This window comes from Melanaphis sacchari, unplaced genomic scaffold (assembly GCF_002803265.2).
Source record: "Melanaphis sacchari strain LSU unplaced genomic scaffold, SCAv2.0 Contig76_pilon_pilon, whole genome shotgun sequence".
Lineage (NCBI taxonomy): Eukaryota > Metazoa > Arthropoda > Insecta > Hemiptera > Aphididae > Melanaphis > Melanaphis sacchari.
Window position 1 is genome coordinate 976755 of NW_020271544.1, and position 26129 is coordinate 1002883.

The 26129-nt window shown below is 38.2% G+C and overlaps 1 protein-coding gene across 2 annotated transcripts; it reads left to right on the forward strand.

The window, feature by feature from the left end:
- Positions 1–1134: 1134 nt before the first annotated feature.
- LOC112601197 (protein bowel-like) lies at positions 1135–24648 on the forward strand. Of its 2 annotated transcripts, none has more exons than XM_025348672.1 (3): positions 1135–1565; positions 5633–6470; positions 23277–24648. In XM_025348672.1, the coding sequence occupies exons 2-3, from the start codon at positions 5680–5682 to the stop codon at positions 24550–24552; spliced, it is 2067 nt and encodes a 688-aa protein (XP_025204457.1). In that variant the 5' UTR covers positions 1135–1565; positions 5633–5679; the 3' UTR covers positions 24553–24648. The 2 variants fall into 2 exon arrangements, with proteins under 2 accessions (XP_025204457.1, XP_025204458.1); XM_025348673.1 differs by having other exon boundaries at positions 5668–6470.
- The last annotated feature ends 1481 nt before the right edge of the window (positions 24649–26129 follow it).

A 26129-nucleotide genomic window follows, 5' to 3' on the forward strand; every position in this document is an offset into this window, starting at 1 on the left:
ATCAGAATTGTTTTTATTAGTAACCTCAAAATATGCATAAGCTATACTGACTAATTATGTTTGTATTACGACGTGCGGTGGTGAACTCGTACGCATAAATAAATTAGATAGATAATATTATTATAAATAGATAAATTATCTCTTCATTCAGACCGCCCGTCGTATTCTTACTCATATAATATTATATTATTATTATTATGTTATTCACGTTTGAACGTCGTTTGCCATACCGACGCGCGTACTTTGACGCGGTACCCATGCGCCGGATTTGGGTTCCACTGCACGTCGCTGATTAGGCATGCCGCATGAGCTAGACACCCGCGGTCTGCCGGACATATTATGAGTGTTATCACGTGTGTTACACTGGGACAGTTATACGATAATGTCGTTGTTGTGTCAAACACACCTCGGTCGCACGCACAAGTCGGCTGCGACGGAGGTTACGAGCGTTATTAAAATACAAACATCATCACAATAACAAATTAACCAACAAACGCCGTACACCCATGTGGGATAACTCGCCAAGCATACAATAATATATATCTATATCATATATATATATATGGCAGTATGGTTGTGTACGCTGTATCGTGCCAAATATATAATATTATACGTGGATGCACTGTAAACTGCACATGGTATCTATGCGCCGGTGGACGTCGTAACTGCCGCCGCAGCGTACGCGCTCGCCGCTCGTACCCACACCACCACCGTGATTTCTATTTCGTTATAACTTTTCGTTTCTGCTTCTTCTGCTTTCGTCTTCCGCCGCCGCCGCCGCCGAAGCTGCCGACCGTGTGGGCAGGCGCAGGCACGGCGATGTACAGGAGCGGTCCCGGTCGCCGGTCGTGCAGGATATACCTACAGTAGTTTTTATATTATTATTAATATCGTCATCATACCGTGTGTACATGACGGTAGTTACACCGTGATCGCTCGCGCGCGCGCAGCGTCCACGTCGTTAGTGCCAGAATCGACAACAGGTGACGCAGCAGACCGTCGTTCGAAGGCACCGACACCGCCGCCGCCGCCGCCACCGACTCCCACTCGGCAACCGTCCGCCTCTCTCCAATCCGTCCGCAAGAAGGTACGGGTCGTCACCGCGCGCCATCGCATCGATTGGCCACGTCGACGACGACGACGAGACGCGAATAGACAGAACCAGTACCCACTACCCAGTACCAGCAGAGGCTGAACGATCGGGTACCTGTTTCGCTGTTCCTCCGTCCGTTTTTATCCGTAACGACTGAATAATAACGAGTTGTCTCGCCGTGTACGCGCCCCGCGCGAGTGCCTCGTTACTCAGCGCGACTAGTGCGTCCGCGTCCGTCCGCCCGTTCGTTCGTTCGCCGGGTCGGTGATTTTTTTTCGTTTTTTTTTTTATTTAAAATTTTTTTAGACGACGCGAGTCATAATTTTTCATCACTGACATTTATCGTTGCGTTCGATCTAGACCGTAGTCGTCGTTACGACTTTTGACGTATGCGTGCGCCAGTAGTGTTCCGTTTTCGTTTACCCGATAACAGCGGGCCCATCGGGTTTTCCGACGTCCGTCATAACATCACGTAAGTGTAAATTCCACAAGACTCGTGGTGACATTGTACAATAATATAATTAACTACACGATAAGTAGGTAGTCGTATATACATATCCGTATTATTATCGTCTTTACTGTCCGACGATATGCTTATACCTACCGGTTTGGAATGATAAAATATTGTTCGTATAATAACCGTTGTCTCACTGAAGTCATCGGTGCCGCGTTTCGTTCGTAACGGTGGCAAAAGCCCAAAAAGCACTTGTTAGGTTGTAGGTACATGTACGGTGCAGATGAATTCGATCTGCCCCGGGTGATGAGGGTGGAAAAATCGCTATGACAATATTTTTGAAACAGACGTGCTGACGTGTTTTTAGACAAATTCGAGAAAACATTCCAACGGGTCATTCCACCACTCTTCCCCGATAAAACGATGGTTTGACTTTTTAGACGACCGCAAGTTTAACTTAAAATCTCTCGCGGACTCACGGGGCGGAGATACCGCGGAGGCCTCGTCCTTGAAGAAACCCCGCGATTACGCGCCGTCGTCCGTTGATCACGGGTCCTACGATAATCATTTATACATTTTAATATTTTAGAGATTATATTAATAGATATCCTAAGAATTGATCATTTCTTGCCGGTCACGGACGAATGAAGGTATCTACAAAAATATCGTTTCGTTTCGATCATAGTTTTATTCGACGACGGTGGCGTACCTTACTATGCCATAATAGTCTACTGGTAGCGGCCGACCAATGTATATTTTCGTAGTAAACAGGACGTTGATAAATGTTAATATTTCATAATTTATCTATTAACGAGTTCGATAAGATTAAATTAAGTATTAACGTGTATCATATCACAATAATAATATATTGTTATTATACCAATTATACGGGTGTCGTCGGTCTGTGATTACATGTCATGAGCACTAGTAGTAGTAGTAGCCACTGTTCTATTTGCGTGTCGGGAAACTTTGAACCCCAGACGAATATTAAAAACCACTTCTCGTTTTTGCACCTGTGCTCCAACGACTGTTTAATCGTAAATTAGGGAACTCATTATCTCGAAGATACGATAAAATACGTTTCTCAATGTTCGACGCTATTGCCTTGTACTGTGAAACGTTCGCACTGAATGGTAAAATGGGGATGATGTGCGGGCGTGACGCGTCCAGGTGGCTTATGATCTTTTTTCTTAAAAAAAGAAACCTGTCGGATTCGCGTTCTACGAATTCTCGGACCCTATTTACGTCAACGGCGGCATATCGGAACGTGTGTTGTTAGGAAGATGACGAAGGCGGTCGCGTCCGGTATGTGTTTTGTTTGTGTACAAACATTGACGCGATTTTCATACTCTTTTCGACCCTTTCGCCTGTCCTCCTACTTCTCGATGGTCTGGCAATCCCTCCGGACACAATATTGCAACAACAACATTAATAACAATAATAAAATATCAGCCTCTCGTGTGTGTGTCTGTTGAGTGTTGCGCGAGTCCATCATGATGCATTATCCTAATCGCATTGTCCGAGCTCAAATCGATAATTCGCAATGACGTGACTATTGTATCCGTGAGGTTGCCATCGACAATCGAAACGAAGTAGGATCATCGTGGTACGCAATGCCACCGAAAATTATAACGAATAACGATAATGCCAGTCGTCGCCAAATTTCAACTATTTTTTGGTCGTATTCAAAACGTAATTCTTTTCGATCGTTTTAATTAAAAGGGTATTACAGTATTGATTATTAATATTATATAATATCTATATTTGATGGTATTATAAAAAATAGTCACATTTCTTTGTTGTCGGCATTTTTATGTGTAAACGAGTATCAACGTCATGGTTTTGTAGTTTTCATTATTTCGATTAAATTTATGGATATCCGTTCTGTAAACCTTATAAGTAATTTTCGTACTCTCTTGTCAGTTATTTCATTTGACATTTAATCATAGAAGGGTAAATTAAAGTAATGAATAATAATAAAAAAATGTATTGAAAATTAATATATTTTAATAATTTTATTTTTATAATAAATTGCTGTGAAATTAAAAATGTCGACGATCTTTGATAAAGAATGTGATATTTTTATATCATTAATTATTGTATTATCCAGGTACTATTTTTATCAAACGTTTATGAATCGACTCTATGTATGAAAGTTCTCTTTAAATTTACATAATATGTAGAAATACTAGAAATCGATAAATTATTACTATTGTTTTTATATTTAACTTAAAGTATTTTTAGCCTTCTGCAGTCGGAAACGAGTTTTTGACTACGATAATTTTAATCGCGCATAAATTATCATCGCAATAGATCTGTATACGCGCGACTACTGTGTGCTCGTTGTTACACGTTTTTTTAATAATAAAATAATAAATATATATATATATATATATATATATATATGCGTATGTTATTCGTAATCAATGATCATCGACATAAAATCCAGCGCGTGCAATAATTGAAGCGGCGGTCTCGGTGATAACGATATACGTTTACTTAATCTTTACCAGACTAGGATTATGTAATAAACTGACGTGGTTTAACGTATAAACCTACGCGTTTATTCGAATGAAACGCGATCGTCAAACGTTTTTTTAAAATTTTTTTATTACATACTGAGTTTGGTAGACGGTTGAAAAAATGCTGTTTTTTCCATTCGCATTTCTGTATTATCTCGCGTGATTTATACATGCCTATTGTATTTAAATGCCGCGTAGTCGGATCGTCGGAACTCGCATTCTTTTAGATTTGTGATTTCAGATAAAAAATAAATAAAAGAACTTTACCATAGGTTTCGTTTTTGCTGCATAATATGGACACGTTTGATGCGTATAATATATAGGCCAAGATACCTTAAAATATAATAAAATTATTTTATTAATAAGAGTATACTTGTATACTGTATAGAGGTCTCAGGTCTAGTGTATTCTTTGCACAATATTTTTATCGTAACCTATAATTTATTAGTTTATAATTCGAGGGATTCAGAGATGCACAACACAAATATTTATATGTTATATGTATCAAATTCGTCACAACTGCTTGTCGTTAAAATATTATCATTTTGAAATAGTATAAATAAATAAACAAAAAAATGTTAATAAATAGACGTATCACATATTAAGTCTTAGTCCCTTTAATTCCTTTTCTGTGCGTACAGTCTTAATTTAAAAGTAAATAGATGATTTTTTCTTTATATCTAATGTATATCACACACACATACATATATATATATAATAACAATTATAAACAGCAGAATCATTAACTCAAAAACTGCTAAGTAGACGATTATTTACGTATATTTATCAAGTATACCGTTTTCAATCATGTTTTTATTCAAAGTCTCGAGATTTTTTGTACTACTTACGGAGTGTATAAAGACTTCTATTTTTCCAATGAGATCCCTTCTTTTTATTGTAAACTATTTAGCGGAAATATTTAAAAATGTTGACGTATCAAAATCAAAATTTGAAAAGTATCCACTAGTTTACAGTGAAAAAAGGGTGAAGTCATCATTTGAAAATCCGAAGTTTGTATCACTACAGCAGAGTACTTCTTAATATGAAATTGTGCTAAATATCTCAATAATCTTAATATATAGTCTTGAAGTACATTTAAACGTTCCAGATATTGAGATTTTGAATAACTGAAGTGTTGAATGAATAAAAAATGGGGATGTGCAATGTGCATGTTTGGTGAATCGCCCTGTATTTCATCTTATATAGGTGCCGGTTTTAAAAACGTTAGTCGATCTCTCCTTCATCGTCCTCGCCGCTCCAAACGAAAACGTCTTACGAATTACCCGTCCATTGTTTATTACAATATATTGTGAATAGCAGTCGGTCTGGTTTCGTCGTCTGACTTGTTCACGTAACGGACGCACAATATATAACGATAATAATAATAATAATAATGGTGACAAACGACGAAAAATATAAATATCCTAAATAGAAGCATTTGTCGCGCGCGTTTAGTCGACAATAAAATATTTAATACATATTATAATAACCTATAGTACCTTCCTAGTCTATCTCCTATGTATAATAATAATAATAATAATAATAATATGTATGTGCTTGCAGAGAACAATGCGACTTACGTGCGGCGTGTGTTTCAGACGATTAACATAATGTCGAGCGGAAGCAGTGGCGGAAAGTCGGCTTCTGTCGGCGGTGAGGGCGTGAAGCCGGGCGTGGGATCGGCGTTCGTGCCGGTCATGCCGTCCAGCGGATCGTTCTACGGGCACCCGTCGATCGCGTCGCTACAACAGCCGTCGCCGTCGTCGGCCGACTTTTTCGCCGCGTCCATGATGGCCGACAAGCACAAGGCCCTGCACCAGCACCACCACCTGTCGTCGCTCCAGCAGCAGCAGCAACAGCCGTCGCCGGGCATGTACGTGCCCAAGCACAAATCACAGCAACAGCAACAGCAACAGCAGCAGCAACAGCAACAGCAACAGTCGCCGTCGGCCAACGCGGCTGCCGCGGCCGCGGCCGCGGTTTCGCTGCTCCACCAGCAGCAGCAGAACGAACTGATGGCCATGGCACTGGACAAGAACAAAGTGTTGCAGGCGGTCATGCACCAGCGGGGCTACGCTCACCCGTTCCTGCTGAACCCGGCCGGCCAGTACGGCGGCCAGCCGCACTCGTCGCTGTTCGGTGGTCCGGCCGCGGGTGCCGGCCCCGGGCCGTTCGGCTCAGTGGCCGCCCGACCGCGGGCCTCGGCTGTGGGCACCGGCGCGGGTGGCATCGGCCGGGCATCCCGTCCCAAAAAGCAGTTCATTTGCCGATTCTGCAACCGGCAGTTCACCAAGAGCTACAACCTGTTGATACACGAACGGACACACACGGACGAGAGGCCGTACTCGTGCGACATTTGCAAAAAAGCGTTCCGGAGACAGGACCATTTGCGCGATCACAAGTAAATACCTATTTTAAATCGTATTATTTTTATTACGGTCTTGCTGTGTACGTTTAACGTCTCAGATATCCTAAACGTTTCCACGCTTTATATTATAGTAGGTAGTATATAATATGTTTTCGGATCATTTTTCACTATCATTTATAAATGTAGTAATTGACGCGGCAGACGAATTTGTAGTTTAGATAATATATATTTTTTCTCTGGATCATACTACGTGATTAGTATACCACCTATTCGTGTGCTATACACATGTTAAATTAAGTATTGACGCACGGTCGGGTCATAATAAAGCACTTATGACGTTGCAAGGGTTCACTTAACTGCTAATTATCATTAGCAGAATTGCATACAGGCCATACAGCGGTAATCAATGGACTAACTAAAAAAGTTTAAAACGCTTGCGCTCTCTTTCACGCTGGAAATGAAAAAATAATGAACCGTATAAAAAAAATATTTAAAATTCTTTTTCGTCAAGAAAAACGACGTTTGTCCTTTTATTCATATAATTATATTATATGCTATATTATGTATTGCTTGTTGCTGTGTTTAAAGAAAAATATCGCATTGCAATAATATGCAACGTACGTGTTTACTTTATTGTCAATATTTTTATTAATTGAAAACTCGTTCTTGATAATTATAGTGTTAAAATAAACCAGAAGCGAATTAGTAATTCTGATTGCCAGATAGTCCAAAATTTATAAATTATAAATGATATACATTTAACTAATTAGAATATTTGAAAAAAAAAGTCATGCTTAAGCGTTAATAATTAGAAATATGCAGAATACATTTTCATCTATGCACTAAAAGTTATACATATATATGTAAACGGAAAATGTCTCAGAACATAATCCTTTTAAATATTTCGCATATTATTATTTTTGAAAAATGTACGTTAGGTATTTTATTTATTAAACGTACCTATAAGAATAATGCACATAAAACAAAATATGGATTTCAGCTCTGATTTCGAGGCTCAGTTTTAAAATATACGGGTACCGAAATGTCAGGAGTTGCGCCTACCCCGAACATTCTCCTTTTACGCTCTAGTGTTTGAAAACATGCACCCTAGCTCAGTTAACCCCCTCCCTTCCAACTCCCACCAACAATAAAGAACGCACTATCGGAATAAGTGCACGATACGGTTTAGCGTCGTTTAAATATAAAACACGATCACGGATAAAATGTACTCCGAGATATGTATCCGATCGGATTTTTTTTTTGTTTCAGAAATTCCATTCGTACCTGTAGGTATATGTATAGAATCTCGAGTTGTCGTGATTATTTTTTTTTTTTTATGCGTTATGATCGTGTGCGATTTCGCCCGAGAACGAACGCGTCTCGACGGCGGTGGCAGCACGCGGCCTAGCTGGTATACGTATAGCTATGATAACAAAACCGACCACCGCGATGCGGTGACAAATAATTTAACTCGGTGATTCTCTGCACGTAAAAAAAAAAAAAACACGAAAACCGGTCCGTGTGTTAATTAAGAAATGTAGTAACGGGCCCGGCGTATGTGTTGCGTGCATGCATATATGGGCCGATGGCGTCGACCGAAATAGAAGGTTCGGTGTAATAAGAATAATGATGTATAGTTGGAAAAAAAATGGCAATTTTTCGTTCTTCGTCCAAGCCGATTGTTGTTGTATGCGTTCGGTTTAGCTCCCTCACCTACTTTATGAGCGTTGAACATTCGGTGTGTAATATTCAGTATCGACGACCAAAGTTAAGGCGTCGTTCGCCGAGAGTAATGATTCCCGTTTTAAACAGACTACACTCGCGACTTACGTCGTATTGAAAAATATTTATTTATCTGACGTGGAAAATATTCGACGTGGACGCGTCTTGTGTGTACCTATACCATGTTAACCAATGCGAGCGACATTGTATTTACTGTGGATGTCAACAAAAAAGTCTTACTACGTCGAAACTTATGTGCAAATAATTCTATATCGAAAACCCTCTCATACCGCAATACATAATATTATAATCGTAAATCAAGACGTATACTATAAGGCAAACGTTTTCCGAAATTCCTGTTTTTTTCTTTCGAGATTTCCGTCTATTATTGCTCAATAATGACAACCTCGGTCGTCGCGTATACTGTGTACAGGTCGGGTAACCTATGCCATATTATATTATACGCACTGAAAACTCGAAAAGCCGTACAAGTCATTCGCCGAGTATACATTTTTATCGTGCGCGCCGCTCACGGGTCCATATACGAGTAGAGATTACATTATTCTTCGTCGGTATACTCTCATTACGTATTCCGCACGCTAACACGAAATAACGACGAACATAATACAACATACACAATATACGCATAAAAGACTCGGAACGAGTATTAATTATTATCGGAGAGAACCCGTAGACGCTCACCGCAACCGTCTAAGCTGCGGTGGCTGCAGTGCATAACAAGTCTCGATCGCGGTGTATTATAAGTAGGTACACCTATATGGCTGGTATATATGTATACATAACGCGCATAATGTAATATACCGCGGTCTGTCCGAACCAGGTGCGTGCAGCGTGGAACCGCATGCGATGTGATTATAATACGCGTCAGTGGAGGTGGTGGTGGGTGTATATTATAATGATATGTATGTGTATCGCGTAAGAAATGTGTATATATTCTATGCTGGTGTGGGAGGAGCGGCGGGAGGATGATCTGGTTTTTTACGCGTCGGAATGTGGTGCGCCGTACTTTCGGTGTATATTATAATCATAATACCTACCTATAATGTTATTATATATTATTATTGCTATTAACAACATTTATGCGCACACGAGCGTAATCGCTCCGCTTTAATACACGAGTTATTATTATTCGCCGGTGTAAAAATAATTGGAGCGCGGTAATAAACGTCTCGCCGAGAGGAAGGAAAAATATCGCGTACGGTTTCAACGGGGAGGATAGCGTTCGCTTGTGACTAAGCAATAGGCATTATAATATATTATGTCTTGTTTAAGTGTACGGTACGTATAGCGACGCCGAAAAATCGGCGGTGATGGTAATTTATATAGGCAATTTTAACCAATTTATACGAACGACTTAATATATTTTATAGACAACCTTTTTTTTCGAACAGATTCGTTTCGAAGTGTATAGCAGGCTAGGGTATCTTTAAGGACACAAGTAAAAAAAAAAAAAATAAAAAAAAAATTAATAAACATATAATAGGTACGCCTGTCCTTACCGGGACTCGGTATCGAGGTGATAGTTTTATAAATTGTGGGTACGTTTACAGAGCTGCAATTATTGCTCTGCTATGATCATTTATAACTGTTGCGTCCAGCCTTGAGGTCGATTTGCACTGATATGGCACTATAAGAATGAGTTATTTTTAAAATTAATTAATAGTTATTAATTTCAAAGTAATAAAAAAATTTGTTTATTATTCTAATTAGTGATGCACATGTAATTTCAAATTTAAATTAATGTTTATTTTTTTTTGCGAAATGGTTAAATCGAATGCAATCAAAACATTACCTGTTTTGAGCCCTAGAGTAATTCAAACATTTTGGTTTTAGATTTGACAAACCTCCACAGATTTGTAACTTCTTACAACTATAAACTATTATTTATGTATGCCGAGATGTATGCAGACAAGGTGGTGCATATGTGTATTATACAATAGGTATTCAAAGTATTTCGAATAAATAATTTAATTATAGTAAATGTTAGTGTACTATATCGCGATGAGTATTTCTAAGTACCGAATAAAAGCTCGGTAATGGGTCACGATAAATATATGTATATAATATATATATTTATAAAAAATCACTTCATGTAGTCTTTGAATCAAGTGTTATGTTTTTGGTCACGTTCCGGTTCCGGGCCGGAAGAAAAAACGTGCGTAAGTCGTGTGATGATCTATTATATGTTTATACACATATTATATACATTATACATATATGAGTACATAGGAGTGGTATGTGCGAAAAGAAACCTTAGTCTGTTACATGATACATTAATGATACACCGTAACTGTCGCGTTTGTGTTGTATACAAAAATGTAAATATGCAGCGCATAATATCAGTGTATAGTTTGTATTTTAAATGTAAGTTAAAATTTCTCAAAAAATGTCCATTTAACTTCGCCGCCCGTCCCAAACACTACTTTGACAATTAAGTTGAGATAAAGCGTGTTTAATATTTTACTGTTTTAAAAGCCGAACTATACATAAATAAAATATATATCGTGTTAAATTAAATGTAATTACACAATGATTGTTGACTGTAGCTGTGCAATATACGTATTATCTATACATGATTTTTTATTATCATTATTATTCGTCTCCGTTTTGTACGATTTTTATTCGGCGTGTCGGTCGCTGTCAGGTACCTATATTTGGTGAACGAATATAGCGTCGTCGTGTTTATGTGTAATGTATATAATATGTACGTCACATGATGATAGTAACAATAATTATTGTAATATTAATTTACGACGACAACCATGGGCCTAGGAGGTATATAATATTTACTACGCCCGTCGTGTAGTACTAACGCGACTGGGGGCCCCATGCTGACTCGACACTCCCCGGCGGAATACTCTCCGGGTATACACGTCTGGATTATAAAATTATTATTGTATATATAATAATATGAACTTATGTTGTATACACCTAGCTACTCCCACCTAAAGTCTTGCGGTTTTCTTCTTTATTATTATTTTCTCTTATATGATTTTCACGTTTCAGATTTATCATTATAATATCATTAATATTTTATACGACATATTATGTACGTATGAAAATATTGTATTTCTTACTGTACATCGTATGTCATAGTATCATTCGCGCGATACGCGCTCGGTTCGCTCCCGACAGATCCGGGTCTACTTGCAATACGCGCCGATTTAATTACGGAGTATTTTTTGCATAATATTATACGTTATATTTTAATATATTATTATGCGGCTTTGTACGCTGGATATATTATATACATATTAAATTTTATTACACCGCACATGACGATGGTATAAATTATAATATTTTACGAGACCCGTAGTCCGCTAATGGAGTTTACCTATATTGTAAAATATAAATCGTATATAACATTATTACCTTCCTACGGTCGTTTTTAATTTCTCCCTACACCCCTCGACACTTCACCCTGTCAACGGTTGTACACACACACACACATACGTATTATTATATATACATAAATAACCCAATATTAATATTATATATACCTACTTGTTATAGGTGGTAGTATATTATGTTATTATTAATTATCGTCGACTTCACGGGGGATACAAATCGATCGGATATTCAATACATCACTATATACATATATATATATATATATATATATGTATATACAATAATGTACTCCTGGTTTGTGACGACGATCGTTTATCAATAAACCCGCACAAAAGTCGCATTATCGCCGCTGCGATTTTGACGTGCATTAGTCCACGTGCTTTGTTGTTATTATTTTTTCCGTATTATATTGTATATCATAATATATTACAACCATCCGGCTTTGTGCACGACAATACATATGTATATACGGACGATAAACGAAAGAATTTTACGTATAAAATCGATAGGTAGTTATAATGTTACGCGCAGTGTGATGTTTTTAATGATTTTTTTCTCGTCGTTTACGGCGATAAGATTTTCACATTAAACGTAGTGTATATTCATTACGATTGTTACAGAGTTTACCCGAAAGAATAAAATAATATACCCATACTATATTAACATGTGTATTAAATTCTAAAACAACACTCACTGACCTCCACCACACGGATTTTAGACCGTACGAGCATTTTGTACACATAAATATTGAATTTATCGCCGTTTACCTCGAACAAAATATCTATAAAACTTCGATTTTATAATGCATCATTATTATTGTATGTTTATTGTGTTTAACGGACGTGAGACAGTGCAGCGTTAAAGTCTTTGATCCACGTCTACTTGAATATTTTTTTTTGTAGCCTGTAGGTATACCTACTTCTATTGTGTTTTGTTAGTCATTACAGCGACTGTTGTCCGGTTATTTTTGCGTATACACAACCAATTATCTCCTTATAATATTTAGTTGCACACATTTCAGGCGGTTTGGAACTGTGTATTACCGAAATTATATTACCAAATACGTTATTGCACTTAACCGATTTCGCTCGTCGATATATTTTATTGGATAACATATGAAACAACGCATTCCTTTGTACCCGTGACCAACAATTGCCGTAGTTGTTTAAATTGTGATTGCCTCAGCATTAATGCATTGAAGTATTGGTGTACTAAAATATACGGATGCGACAAAAATCTAATCTTCAATTTCATACGTAGAATAATGAGTCTCGATAAAAACAAAAATATAATAAATAATAGATCAAAAATTACGTCTATTTTATATTTTAATAGCTGAAAAATTACTCTATTAAATTATGAATTGGGTACAACACCTACATTTAAAACAAAATTGAAAAACAGAAATTTGTATCATGACATGACACTTCTTAAATAGTACAAAAAATATTCAAGAATTATAAAAAATATTTTTTGAATTTATTTAAAAATTCTTAATTCAGGATTTGAGTAAATTATTATAGGAAAAAATTGGATTGAGCCCATTGTTCTGTATATTGTATTTTAATAGTTGTGTATACTGTCTATATATCCATATATATTTAACTTTACAAGCCATTTAGACTTTTAGCTGCTGAATAGTTAGTTTTTACTGCTGTCTTTCCATTTCCTCTATTATTTGTTTTGTTTTAGTATATTTTACTTGATTGCGTAATAGTTTAATCATTGTCTCTCATACACTATATATACATCCTTGGCGCAGTCTTCCCCGTGGTCTCGTACCTTTTATTTTTTTCATTAGTTTACCATCTGTTCGCTAAACATACCACATTTTCCCTTTTATATAGTACACTTAATTGATTATTTTATCTTATTTCCCATTTCTGCTATTTAGGATTATAAATTGGGATATTTACTCGTATTATTTCCCTTAGTATCTTCCTCTCGAATTTTAGGAGCTTTTCTTCGTCACCTTTTATAGTAGTCCAATTAGCACAGGCATATAAAAGGATTAGTCTCACATTGCTAGTATATAGTTGCTCTTTTGTTTTTTGTTTTTTTTGTATACATTTTGACCCAAATAGGTTTACTTAAGGAAAGTAGCAAAGATGCAAGGTAGCACCTATTTGTTACGGCCAGTCTAATTTTTATTTCACCATTCATGTTATTTTGAATGTTTAATGTCACCACTAAGTATTTTAAATCTCTCATCTATTCTATTCTGTTGTTATCTATAGTTGTGTGTTTTAAATTTCCTATTTTTCTTGTCATTATCATGTACATTGTTTTTTCCATGTTAACTCTTAGGTCAATACTTTCTCCTCTTTTTATTATTTCCATCATGCTCTTTTTCACCTCTTCTTATATTTTTCCTATAATCACAATATTGTCAGCATATGCAAAGTATCATTTATACTATCGAGTACCTATACTTGTAATGTTTTGTAGAGGTAGGTACTATTATTTTTATAACAATGTGACGCGCGCTATATGTCAAACCTATTTTGTCTGTATGAATGTATATATAATAAGTATATTATACTATTTATTATATTATAATATAATTCCCACTTTATATTTACGACGGTTTTTCATTCTGTCATCATTATTATTATTTCGCGGGCCGCAGGGAGCCCCCATTATTCACGCGGCACGCAGCGTTATAATATTATTCGTAAGTATATCTGTCTGAAATCAGAAAACGTGATAAAACTCCGTGGAAAAACTTCCGTGCGCACGGCAGCGGTTTCGTGCACTCTGCGCGGTTCGCCTGACGTGCACGCTCCTTCCACTCGCAGTACGTCTGGTCTCTCTGGCCGCAGAGACCTTGCGCTTGAAACACGCACACAACGCATATAATAAAAGACGTATACTCGGCTTGCAGTGGCGGAAGATAATTTCAAACTGTTGCGGTTGCAGCTCACGTTTTCCCTCGCCGTCTCCCGTCTCGATCTCGGCGGCGGTCTAGACCCGTTCGTGATGCTGTGACACTGGAGCACGTATATGCGCGCGAGGCTCGATATAAAAGAAAAACATGCAATGATTAAAACGCATACATCGTATGTGCGTGTATATAAGTGTATATTTATAAATAATATTCAACCGTATAGTATACGAACACGATACCGGGTTTGTGGTCGTGCAATGATAACGCACCGTTGGGTACATACACATATTTTGTATACCTGTTGCAGGCTATTGCGCGCATGTCATAGTGCCAATGCGTACACATATCAATATATATTTACCTATTATTGCACCTGTAGGAATATATACCTATTATAATCAAGGTTCGTAATACACTATACACAAATCAGCTGAATGTACGCAGATAGCTGATTTTTAGTGGCAGATTTGAATCTCAAAAAGCCGGGTAGAACAATATTAATATTATAGAAGCTTCTTGAAAATAATTGTTATTCATAAGTAATTTGATGCACTGATTTCATTTTTGTTTGGTATTTGATAAAAGTGAAGATGAATTTAAAAATGAAAACATTTCAACTAGGTGCCTAGTAGGCCATGTACATATCCAGTCCAGTTACAAATAGGAATAATACTGGTTCATAGCAGTTTAAAATAAACGGGTGCAGATAATTTTTCAAAATAATCTTTTCTTAATCATTATTCAATAGTCTTCCTATGTAAATTATGATCATGGTAGCTTGAAACAAATTTTTATATCGCCTATAGCGGTAATTATGACTAATTTGCAAGATTGCAGTTTGTAGATAACATAAAAAAAAAATCACCAGCAAAACGAGCCCTGCACTGATAATTAATAAACATCAAAGTAAAAATAAAATCGAAAGAAAAAAATGTTCAATATAACCGGTGTTTAGGTACATATATATTAATCGAGTATACTGTTAGCATTTGTGGCGTGCTCAGCTTTTTGTATTATTTTATTATCAAACGTCAATCAACTTATACTTATAACATGAAAAATTACAAATCACGCATAAAAATAGAAAACACGAATTATTATTTTAACAACAAACCGCACAAGAAATTAATAGTCAAAAAAGAGCCAAAGGGTGATTAAATGATGTCTTCATCCCTCCGCCGTGAACACGACCCTACAGTATGCATATACCCACTATTAATATTATATTGTTCATTCACACTGGTGCAGGTATTCAGCAGCGTGCAGCGCGTAGGTATATATAAGTTATAAATCAACTATCAATCATCGGTTTGAACGGACGTGAACGGACATCGCAGTCGCGTGTTTTCTCGTCATCGTATTATGTACGCGCATACGCAATATAATAATAATAATGATAATAATATAATAATGCAATTTTGTGTCAGTCGAGCTGTACACGTGCAGCGGCAGGCAAATCAATCGTCGCCGGGTTGAAAATTATTCCTGTGACGAATCGCGTCGGTCATCGTGTGACGCGTATGTCGTTGCAGAGTGTGTAGCATACGAGTCTGTACACCTATATATATATATATATATATATATTATATATGATATTATATGTGTACGTATGTTTTGTACATAACGTGTACAACGTAATAATGCGTGCCGTAGGTAGGTACATATTATTATGTATGGGATGTGTGTAGGATATGACATTTTTTTTCCCACACAGTCGTCGCGTATTTCACGATGACCGTCTCCGGTCCGAAACGCGCCCCCGTACCTACACAAAGGTTTTTGACAGAAGCATTTGACCGGACCCGTAATGCCCGCTCGCACAATGGGTTCATGCACCATGCGCTGTGCCCCGAGTGACAGCGACACTATACATTTATACGAGACGGTGTGTATGAGTGTTGCATATTATGTGTGTATATATGGCGTGTTGTTACCTCTTCTCAGCGTGTGCGTACCCGTCTCTTTTTCTTCATCAAAAAGACTTAATGCTCCTGCCAGCATGTGGCGGCGGCGGCTAAGGCCTGTTTGTGTGTGTGTGTGTGTGTGTGTGTGTGTGTGTGCGCGTCTGCAGCGTGTGATCCGTATTGAAAAATGACCATAGAAGAACTGGTCCGGTCGCGGACAAAACGTCGACCGGGCCAACCCGATCGTTCCGAAACGTGTTTTTTTTTTAATATCTATATAATAACGTCCACATAATTTATAATAATAAATAATAATATTATATAGTAACGATTTTTAATCTTGGACAGTTTGTGTGTAATGTGTATAGGTACTTATTTTGATTGAGTGTCAAATAGGCAAAATAAATGATTTATTATTATTATTATGTTGTACGTCGAGATTCTGAAAACGGCCGTATAACTCTCGATCGCTTTTATGATTTATGATACTAAAATATAGTATATTGTAAAGTATAAAGACGTGGTTTGCATAGAACCTACAATACGTTAAGAACCAAATCGCAACGGCAACGAACGTACGTTCGTTAATTCTCTACGCGTCCAAACGAGCATCGTGATTTGTCGAAAACAATAGCACATTGTACACTGTACACCGTACCATATAATATAACACTCCATTTTCCACGATAATATAGCAGCCGAAGTGATTCCGTGCACTTGAAGTCTGACGAGCGGCAGTGATATCACTCGTCTCGTTCGTCGTATACACCTAAATACAATATCGTTGACGGCGGCGATACGCCGTGTTCTTCCGCGTCACGTGGTTTGATTAATGGCTCACCCGCGATCGTCGTCGTCCCGAAATCTTATATCGTCGCGCGCGCATTCACGACTTCTACATCCATGTCTTTGTACTTACACGCATGATATTATTATGGTGTTAAATACGTTCGGGTTTTCCTCCGTGTACGGCGATTTACGGTGCTGTTGCAGTGTACATGCGATATCGTTACAGTCGTCGTTATTCCTCCGTACAGGATGTCTCGGTCGTCCGAAAATCTCAAAACCTGATTCGAGCTCTGTTGCCCGATGTACGCGATTCTCTCTTCTCGCACACAAACGTCCATAATGGATTTGTTTGTGCGGGGAAGAGCGTGTGCAGAATTTTATTTTTTTTTACTAGTCGCCGCCGCCGCGATCATCTTCCGCCAGCGTAGGAGTAGATAGACGTGCGCACATGACGCTCCTTGCCGTTTCCGGTGCCCCGCAGAAACGCGTCCTAACGTCTCAATGTCATAATTTTCCTCTCAATTTTAACTAAAACAAAAAAAAAAAAAAAACATTTCGCGTTCACACAACAGTACATATTATACATAATATGTATGTACACTACGGTGGCATTTTTTTAAGCACTTAAATTACATAATCAAACAAAATCGTACATCAAAAGCATTATTGATAACACTGCCACTAGAGTTGTATATACATACAAATACATATTATGTAAATGTAAAATAAGTTTTTAAGTAACGCCTAATCTCAGAAATTACTGAACCGATTTCAATAAAATATTAAGACCTGAGGAGTTCTTTAATCAATTTACATGATGTAGTGGCTCTCAATTGAATTTCGTTTTGGCTCTCGAAAGTCGAATAATTTGTTTGTTAATATGCATAGGGTTTCATTGGTTACAGGAATAAAATAATATTTGATTTTTGTTTATAATTAAAATGTACAACAGAATGCAATGTCCGTGTATTTGTATAGCTGATATAATAGATTTAATATTTACTCGACCGATTTTGACGAAAGCTTTTGAGATTATTCATAGAGATAAAAGAAGAGTAAAAAAATAGTGATTGGAACCACGCGCTAAAAAATATATCAAGTGTTATATTATCCAAATCACCGAACTCGGATTGCTCATCTCGGTCAAAGGCGTGTACCGATATCGATCTGATAAACTAATACCGAGGTCCCAAAACAGTGATGAATCGATATAAGCTCTGTATATCTATTGTGTTTATTTTTTTTTTTTTCCCGGGCGAAGTCGGATTACTCGGCTGTTATTTACTGTAAAGTCGTCTCCGCGTTTAGTAATAATAAACACCGCGTGATGATATAATAATGGTGGTCACGTATAGTAGTAAGGTATTTATGTTTGTGGAAGTCATGTCACTGTCGCCGACGAGAGGTGCCTGTGCACAACGCCAGGTCGTAGCCGTGTGGGCTCGAGAAGACGACGACTACGACGGCCGTCGTACGAATCGCGTAACTTTATTTAATAATATAAATATCATGTTGGGTAGGTATAGTATACGAACGATAAAACAATTATCACGAATATTATCGTGTGATATACCTATCGCGCATCATCCCGTTGCGGACGTGCACTTGACGATCACACCGGCCCCCGCACGGCCCGTCAGTAAAATGTGCGTATTGTACGCAGAGCATCACGACCACCGCCTGCACGCGCGCGCCGTGCACAGGTATACGATATAGCGTTTGGTGTACAATATACTATGATATTATAATATAATGTTTGCCCGAGTATGAAAGACGGACGAGTAAAGGATTTTTGTTATTTTTTATTTTTTTACGACGCTTTTAGGCTGTACAAATACACTCGGCGCTATTTATAAACGCGCTTTAATGTGTTTCCATCATACATTACGTAGTATACGTACCACCTATGTGCGTGTGTATACCTGTAAGTATATATTATTATTATTATTATACAGTGGCGTGTTGACCGTGATTTTGAAGGGCAGATGCCCGATCATTTTTAAGGGGTGGGTGCTGGGTTGGTGGGTACTGGATTTAGTAAGAAATATTATTATACAAGACTACCTGACTACATCATCTGAATTAATTTGTTATTTAATAAGAATAATAACTTCAATAGTTATAATTATGCTAAGAAAAGCTATCTAATAGTATACCTACATATTATTAATTACACATTATACTACAGTGTACATTCTACGAATAAGCAATAAATTAAAATAAGAAATTATAGTATTATGCTAGTGACTATGAGGGCATCGGCATAGGCATTCCGGCATAAGCATCTTGAGAATATTATATTATTGCGATATAATCTATTTTTAGAATCATAAACTCGGAAATATCCAGGTTTCAGCCGTTTGTAAAATAAAGTAATTTATATTGATTTAATAAAAGTACTTTTTTGTTGTATATAGTATGGCACATGGGTCATGGGTAGCGGGTACTGTGTAAGAATTAAGGGGTGGTAGGTTATTCAAAAAATGAATTGCCCGATAAAATATTTCACTTCGCCACGCCACTGTTATTATATTCACTAATGGTTTTTATATACATTTATTTTTTTCCGTCTGGCCTTCTTTGAATAACGTAAAGTCTCGCCGAGGTATAATAATAATAATAATAATAATATATAGACAGAGAGAGAACCGGTTTTCTGTACCGCACGACCGTTTCCACCCACCGCCCGATCGTCATTAAAAGGTATTCCGAAAAGTCGGCGGACGAAAAATAATACGTGAAAAAACAACCGACGACAAACTTTTCCGGGGACCGATAGAAAATAAGTGCACCTACGGGCGGTATAATTTCTCGACCAGAAACCCGCGTAGTGTGTGTACCACACTGGTAAATTTATTTCAAATGATATACACCAAAACCTCCATAAATTATAATCAGAGGATTCTAATGGATATATAAAATTCAAACTGGTTTCCATATATTTTATATTATTTTTATAAACGCGCGCACTAACATGATATATCGTAGTATGACAGGTTTTTTACTTATAATTTTATGTTGGTTTTTTTTTTTTATTTTATTAATGAAATCCACATCCGGTGCAAAGCACTTTACAATTTAATAGAGTTACTTGCTCGCGGATTTTCGACAATCCTATCGCGTACAACAGTGCGCAATGTGTTTTTTTCGTGACTACTTCACTAAAAACAACATATTTTATGATTAACGTTATTAATTGAAAGACTCGATAACTGCGGATTTAGCCTATAACGTGATGGGATATCGGCACAGACGTTTTTAAACTGGTATTTTTCATTGCACGTGTGTGCAAACTCTGTAACAATAAAACCATACATCCATACCTAAACCTTCTAGGTATAGGTACCTATATAGGCTACACTCACAAATATATATATATATATATATATATATGACGCGTCGAACAGAAAACGTAAACGACGTGTAAGTAAAAAAAAAATAGTAGTAATAAACAACGTCAAATTTATGTATACCGACCGATTATGTTAATCCTAAGTCCGAAGCTCGTATGTATATTACATGTATGTATGTGCTTATACTTTTATCGGATTATAGAAAAAAATAAAATACGTGTTATGATATTTTAGTAATTCGTTATGCGTGTATTTTATATACTTTTATTATGTCTATATATAAACGCCATGCATATATTATACATGGCGTATATATATTTGACGGGAATCGCACAGCGTGGGGTTTTCAAAAAAATAATCCCCGAGCCGGGGGATGTATGTGTGTATACTGGTTAAAAAACAAATTACTTATTAACATTTTATTTTCTTACCCGCACACCGTTCGCTCACTGCGCATATAAAGACATTACTGTAATATCTCATAGTATATACAGAGTGGTTCACCAAGCGTAGGTACTCACTCCCCATTTCAATATAATACAGTTATTTAAAATCTGTTCTTTGAAATTTTAAATCTTATATTTAAAGATTGTTTTTTAAAGTTTTAATAATCTATATGAATATACATCATATATCTATTTCATAATTTTGTAAGACCATTTTTAAGGACTACTATATTGAATATACATTTTTGAATAACTGAAAAACTACTCGTTTGAATTTTGAGTTTAAACATTTTTTTTTTTTTTTAAGTTATTCGTTAAATAGCTATTGCAGCAAGAAAATGAGGTTCTCGTTTTTAAAACGAAAATTTGTATCGGTACAGTACAGTGTTTGTACCGCTCCTCGAGTTGCACGAAATAATCTCAAGAATTCAAATAAATACACATTATTATAATATATATATAAAAAAAAATAAAAAATTGGCGTTCGCGTTTAGTGAATCACTCTGTATGCGCATACGTACGCAATATAATAGTAATATGTAATAACGCCGAACGGAGGACCTCTGTTGCGCGGGAGAGACGAACAGATAATAATAATAATAATATAATATAATATATTATATTATTACATGGGTACCTATTGAGAGACAGAGACAGAGACTTGACTATGTTGCCGCCCGGCGCGCGCGTATCAGAACCGGTCTGTCCAGAGGCGATGCTGAGGTGGCAACGTGGCATTTTGGGGCCTGGCCTCCGTTGGACAGAATGAGGTTGTTGCATGTATATTGTATATAATAATAATAATAGTAATAATAATATATACCTTGTGTGTACGATGTTACACGGTTAGTGGCTATACACATCGCCGCCGCGGACATACTCAATACTCGCGTATATATACATATATATATATATATATATATATATATATATATATATATAATAATATATTAATATTATGTATATACGACGACGACGACGGTAGAATACAGAAAGAACAACGTAGGTATACGTATACCGCGCCGACACTATGCGTGTACAAGATAAATTGAATTTCCAACAGTCCGAGAGCGAGTGCGGCGTAGCCGAGAGGAGACGCGATGTTTCGGAATGAAAAGGCTTATGCGCGTACAGTGATTTCTCGTGGCCATGAAACGTTCATCGTCATTATAATATTATCTGATGCCGTAACGCTCGTACACGACACCCAATACGCATATAGGTACCTACTTCGCACTACTATACGATAAAACACGGTATCATAATATAAATGACTTCGATGCGACTTCATTATATACCTGCGTTGTTTTCTCGCATACGTTGTCTGCCCGCGTCGTGTCCCGCCTGCAAAGTTTGTCTCGATCCCGTCCCGGAAATTTACCCCGGGTAGATCGTGGTCATCGTCGACCGCGGTCAAGTAGAGTCGCCGAAACCACTCGGAGACTTCGACGGGGGCGATGTGAGATGAAATAATGCACTGCGATTGTGTGTTGTTTTTTTTTAGTTTTAGCCCACCTCCTTCGTTTGACGTTACTTCTGACGCGCGTCCGTCGATGATTACCTGCCATGTGTATACTACTATACGCAAGTCTTGCGTGCGGGGGCGGCGAGAGGACAGGTGGCTTGTACGACTACGCGTCGCTACTTCTACACCCACTATTCCGCCCCGACTTCGTAGCTACCGACGCTCCCGCCTCCGCCGTGATTGTTACTGTCCGTTGTCACGGTCGCCCTCAATCCCCCGCCCATTCCACAACCCTTTCCGTCTAACGTATCGCCGTCCACGGTCGTCAAGTCGTGACCGGACGAGACTATTCAAATTTCTTCACGTACGTCGGTCACCGCGGTGCGCGCCCAATTCACCAACCACCGACAAAATGTTTACACATTTTATATAATGTGTGTGTATGTGTGTGTGTGTGTGTGCGGAATGCGGGGTCACCCTTTTTTTTCTGCAATATTATATCATTATCATTACGACCATTATTATAGTCTGTTATACGATAGCAACGATGTAAATAATAAGACGCCGTACGCTCGGAGATGAAACGCGATACGATGGCGCAATGAATTAGCTCCCGACTAGATTTCGTTACGGTTCGTTAGGTTTTTTGTATACACCATGGCTGCTGGACAGTCGGTGAAGAAGTTTATTATCATGAGAATAGACTTGAAATATTTTTTTTTAGTTTATATATCGTTCGTATTTACCGTCGTCTCGGTCGATGGCTGACGACAATAAAATGGATAATTAAGCCCACGCACAATATTTTACGCGTAACACGCGCGCAATGATGCACCCTTTATATACTTTTGCTATGTGTTCAAGTAAACTAATCACGACCGTGGTCTCGTTGATGTTTCAGGTATATCCATTCCAAGGAGAAACCGTTCAAGTGCACGGAATGCGGCAAGGGCTTCTGTCAGTCGCGCACGCTGGCCGTGCACAAGATATTGCACCTGGAAGAGTCGCCGCACAAGTGTCCGGTGTGCAAACGCAGCTTCAACCAGCGCAGCAATCTCAAGACTCATCTGCTCACGCACACCGACCACAAGCCGTACGAGTGTTACTCGTGCAACAAAGTGTTCCGGCGGAACTGCGATCTGCGCCGGCACACGCTCACGCACGCGGTCGGCGACGCACCCGCTTCCGGTGCATTGGGCGGTAGCGGCGCTGCCGCCTCGTCGTCCGCATCGCCCGCGGGCGCGGTCGTGCCTCGGTCGACAGCAGACGACGAAGACTTTCTGGACGACGACGAGGACGAGGACGAGGACGAATTGTGCTCGATGCTGCAGACGCCGTCCGATCGAAGTCGTCAGCAGCAGCAGCAGCGTCGTCGTGGCGACGAAGACGACGACGACTGCGGCGGCGGCGAGGACGCGGACGACGACGAAGACGTGGACGTGGACGAAGAGGACGCGGACGCAGCCGCGGTCGGCGCCCCGTCAGAGCAGTCCGCGCCGGTCGCCGCCGCGGCCGCCGGCTCCACTTCGGCCTGCTCGTCGAGCGTCGCGGAAACTGCCGCGGTCACGAAACAGGAACCGACGACGTCGTCTTCGTCGACGGCCGTGGACGCGGATTCGGCTACCACAGGTGCCGCCGACGACAACGAAGAGGAGGAAGACCCGGGACAGATCTCGCTGTTCCGGCGACCGGCCAGAGCCGCCGTCGTGCACGAAACGAAGTGTCACGACGAGTCGTCCGCGTACACCATGCGCCCGTCGTCCAGCTACTATCACCACCACAACCGTTACCAACAGCAGCAGCAGCAGCAACCGCACAACCACCATCAACCGCAACCGCTCCATCTATTCCTGCAGCCGCCGCTGCTCCACCATCAGCAAGTCCAGCAGCACCACCACGCCATGTTGAACGTCAGGAGAGACTTGCACGATCGGTCCACGAGAATGGTGATGCCGGTGCCGCCGCCGCCGTCACAGGCGCTGCCTTCGCCGCAGCCGCCCGCGTACCAGCCGCTTCAGTTCCAACCGGCGTCCGGTTCGTCGGTGGCCGCCGTGCCGCCGCCGACGCCGCAACAGCAACAGCCGCCGCAGCCACCGCCGCCGCCGCCGCCAGCCAATCAGAACAACCCGGCCCCGCCGAAGCGGAAAGGGTTCAGCATCGACGAACTGATGAGTTAACGCACGCCGCATGCCGACACACCCGGGGTGTCGCGATCGTCGGTTCACGATCGAATGTGACAGAATTCAATGTACATAATATAGATTACGAGATTTAGTTATATATATATATACATGTGTATAGATGTCGAGTGTGCGCTTTGTTTACGTCATTTGAATCATTCGCAGTACCAGTGAAAGCATTTACAATAATAAACGTCCGACGCTCGGGACTGGATTTCGAAGGCTCGCGACGGTATTTCACGTGATTTTAAAACGATATATCGCCGTCCAGATTTTATTTATTATTATTATGATTATTATTATTATTATTATTATTATTATTATTATTATTATTATTATCATCATTATTATAATATATTAGTTATTAAAATATAAATTATAGGTACATAGAGTATTCTTTTACCAGATATAGTATAACGTTATGTGCAAAATAAGTTTTTATTTTTATTTTTAGTTGGATACGTTAGAAACAAAAATATTTTTAAAAAAATTGTTAACAAATTGTAGATAGCATAATATATATTATTATTTTGTTTTAGTGATCTCAATACACTTTATTATTTCAATAACCATTCCCCATTCTAAATTAGTTTTAGGCGCAAACGTTAAAATGTTCTGTCGTTTTAATATTTAAATCGAATATACCTATAAAATAATCATAATATGGTATTATATTTTACGCGTTTGTATATTTTATTATTATTATTTATATATTATATTACTATTATCTTTAAACATAGGTATACATACCTACTTTTGTAAACAACTTTCATTATATAGACTGTTAAAGTTTAAGATTATTTTTGCATTTTATGGTTAAAATATATTATATATTATTATGTTTTTTTTTTTTATTGATAGAAGGAATGTAACGTTTTTATTATTTATATTATAAAGAGTTCCAATAATGGTTCCGCGTTCAAATTTGACGGAATCTGTTTTAATTGTTTGGCAATAAATAGATATTTAAATCATTATTTAATTATTTTTAATATTATATTAGACGATTTAGATTAATATGAAATTATTGTTTATTTTTAATTTGACGTTTATAAGAAATATATATATGTATTAATAAACTATATTTTCCAAAATAAAAGGACATTATGATTTGCGGATTACCTTCTCACGACTTACGATAGTCATGTGCTTTGTCGGTCGCCTGGAACCTAACCGAAGAACCGTATAGTGCATATACAGGTAAAACATAGAAATTGGCCGGGTAATTAACATTCATTTGATGTGTGCGTCAGATAAATCTTTCGGCCGTTTGTGACATTAAATTATGCAAAGCACTGCTAGAATGTGTCGAGATTTGAATAATTAATCGTCTATAACATAATTCAGTCTTAAATCCCTCTGCGCACAAAGGTCACGAGTAGTAATAATATTATTATTATTATTATTATTATTATTATTATTATACTATGTGAGATGTGTGTATCGGATTAAAGCCTGTGGAAAAAAATTAATATTCTCTCGCACGGGAGTGGCGGTGCGTGAGTAACACACCGAACCAGTTTATCCGTTCTAGTTGGGTGGGAGTTGTAAAAAAGAGCGCGTTTTATTTTTAT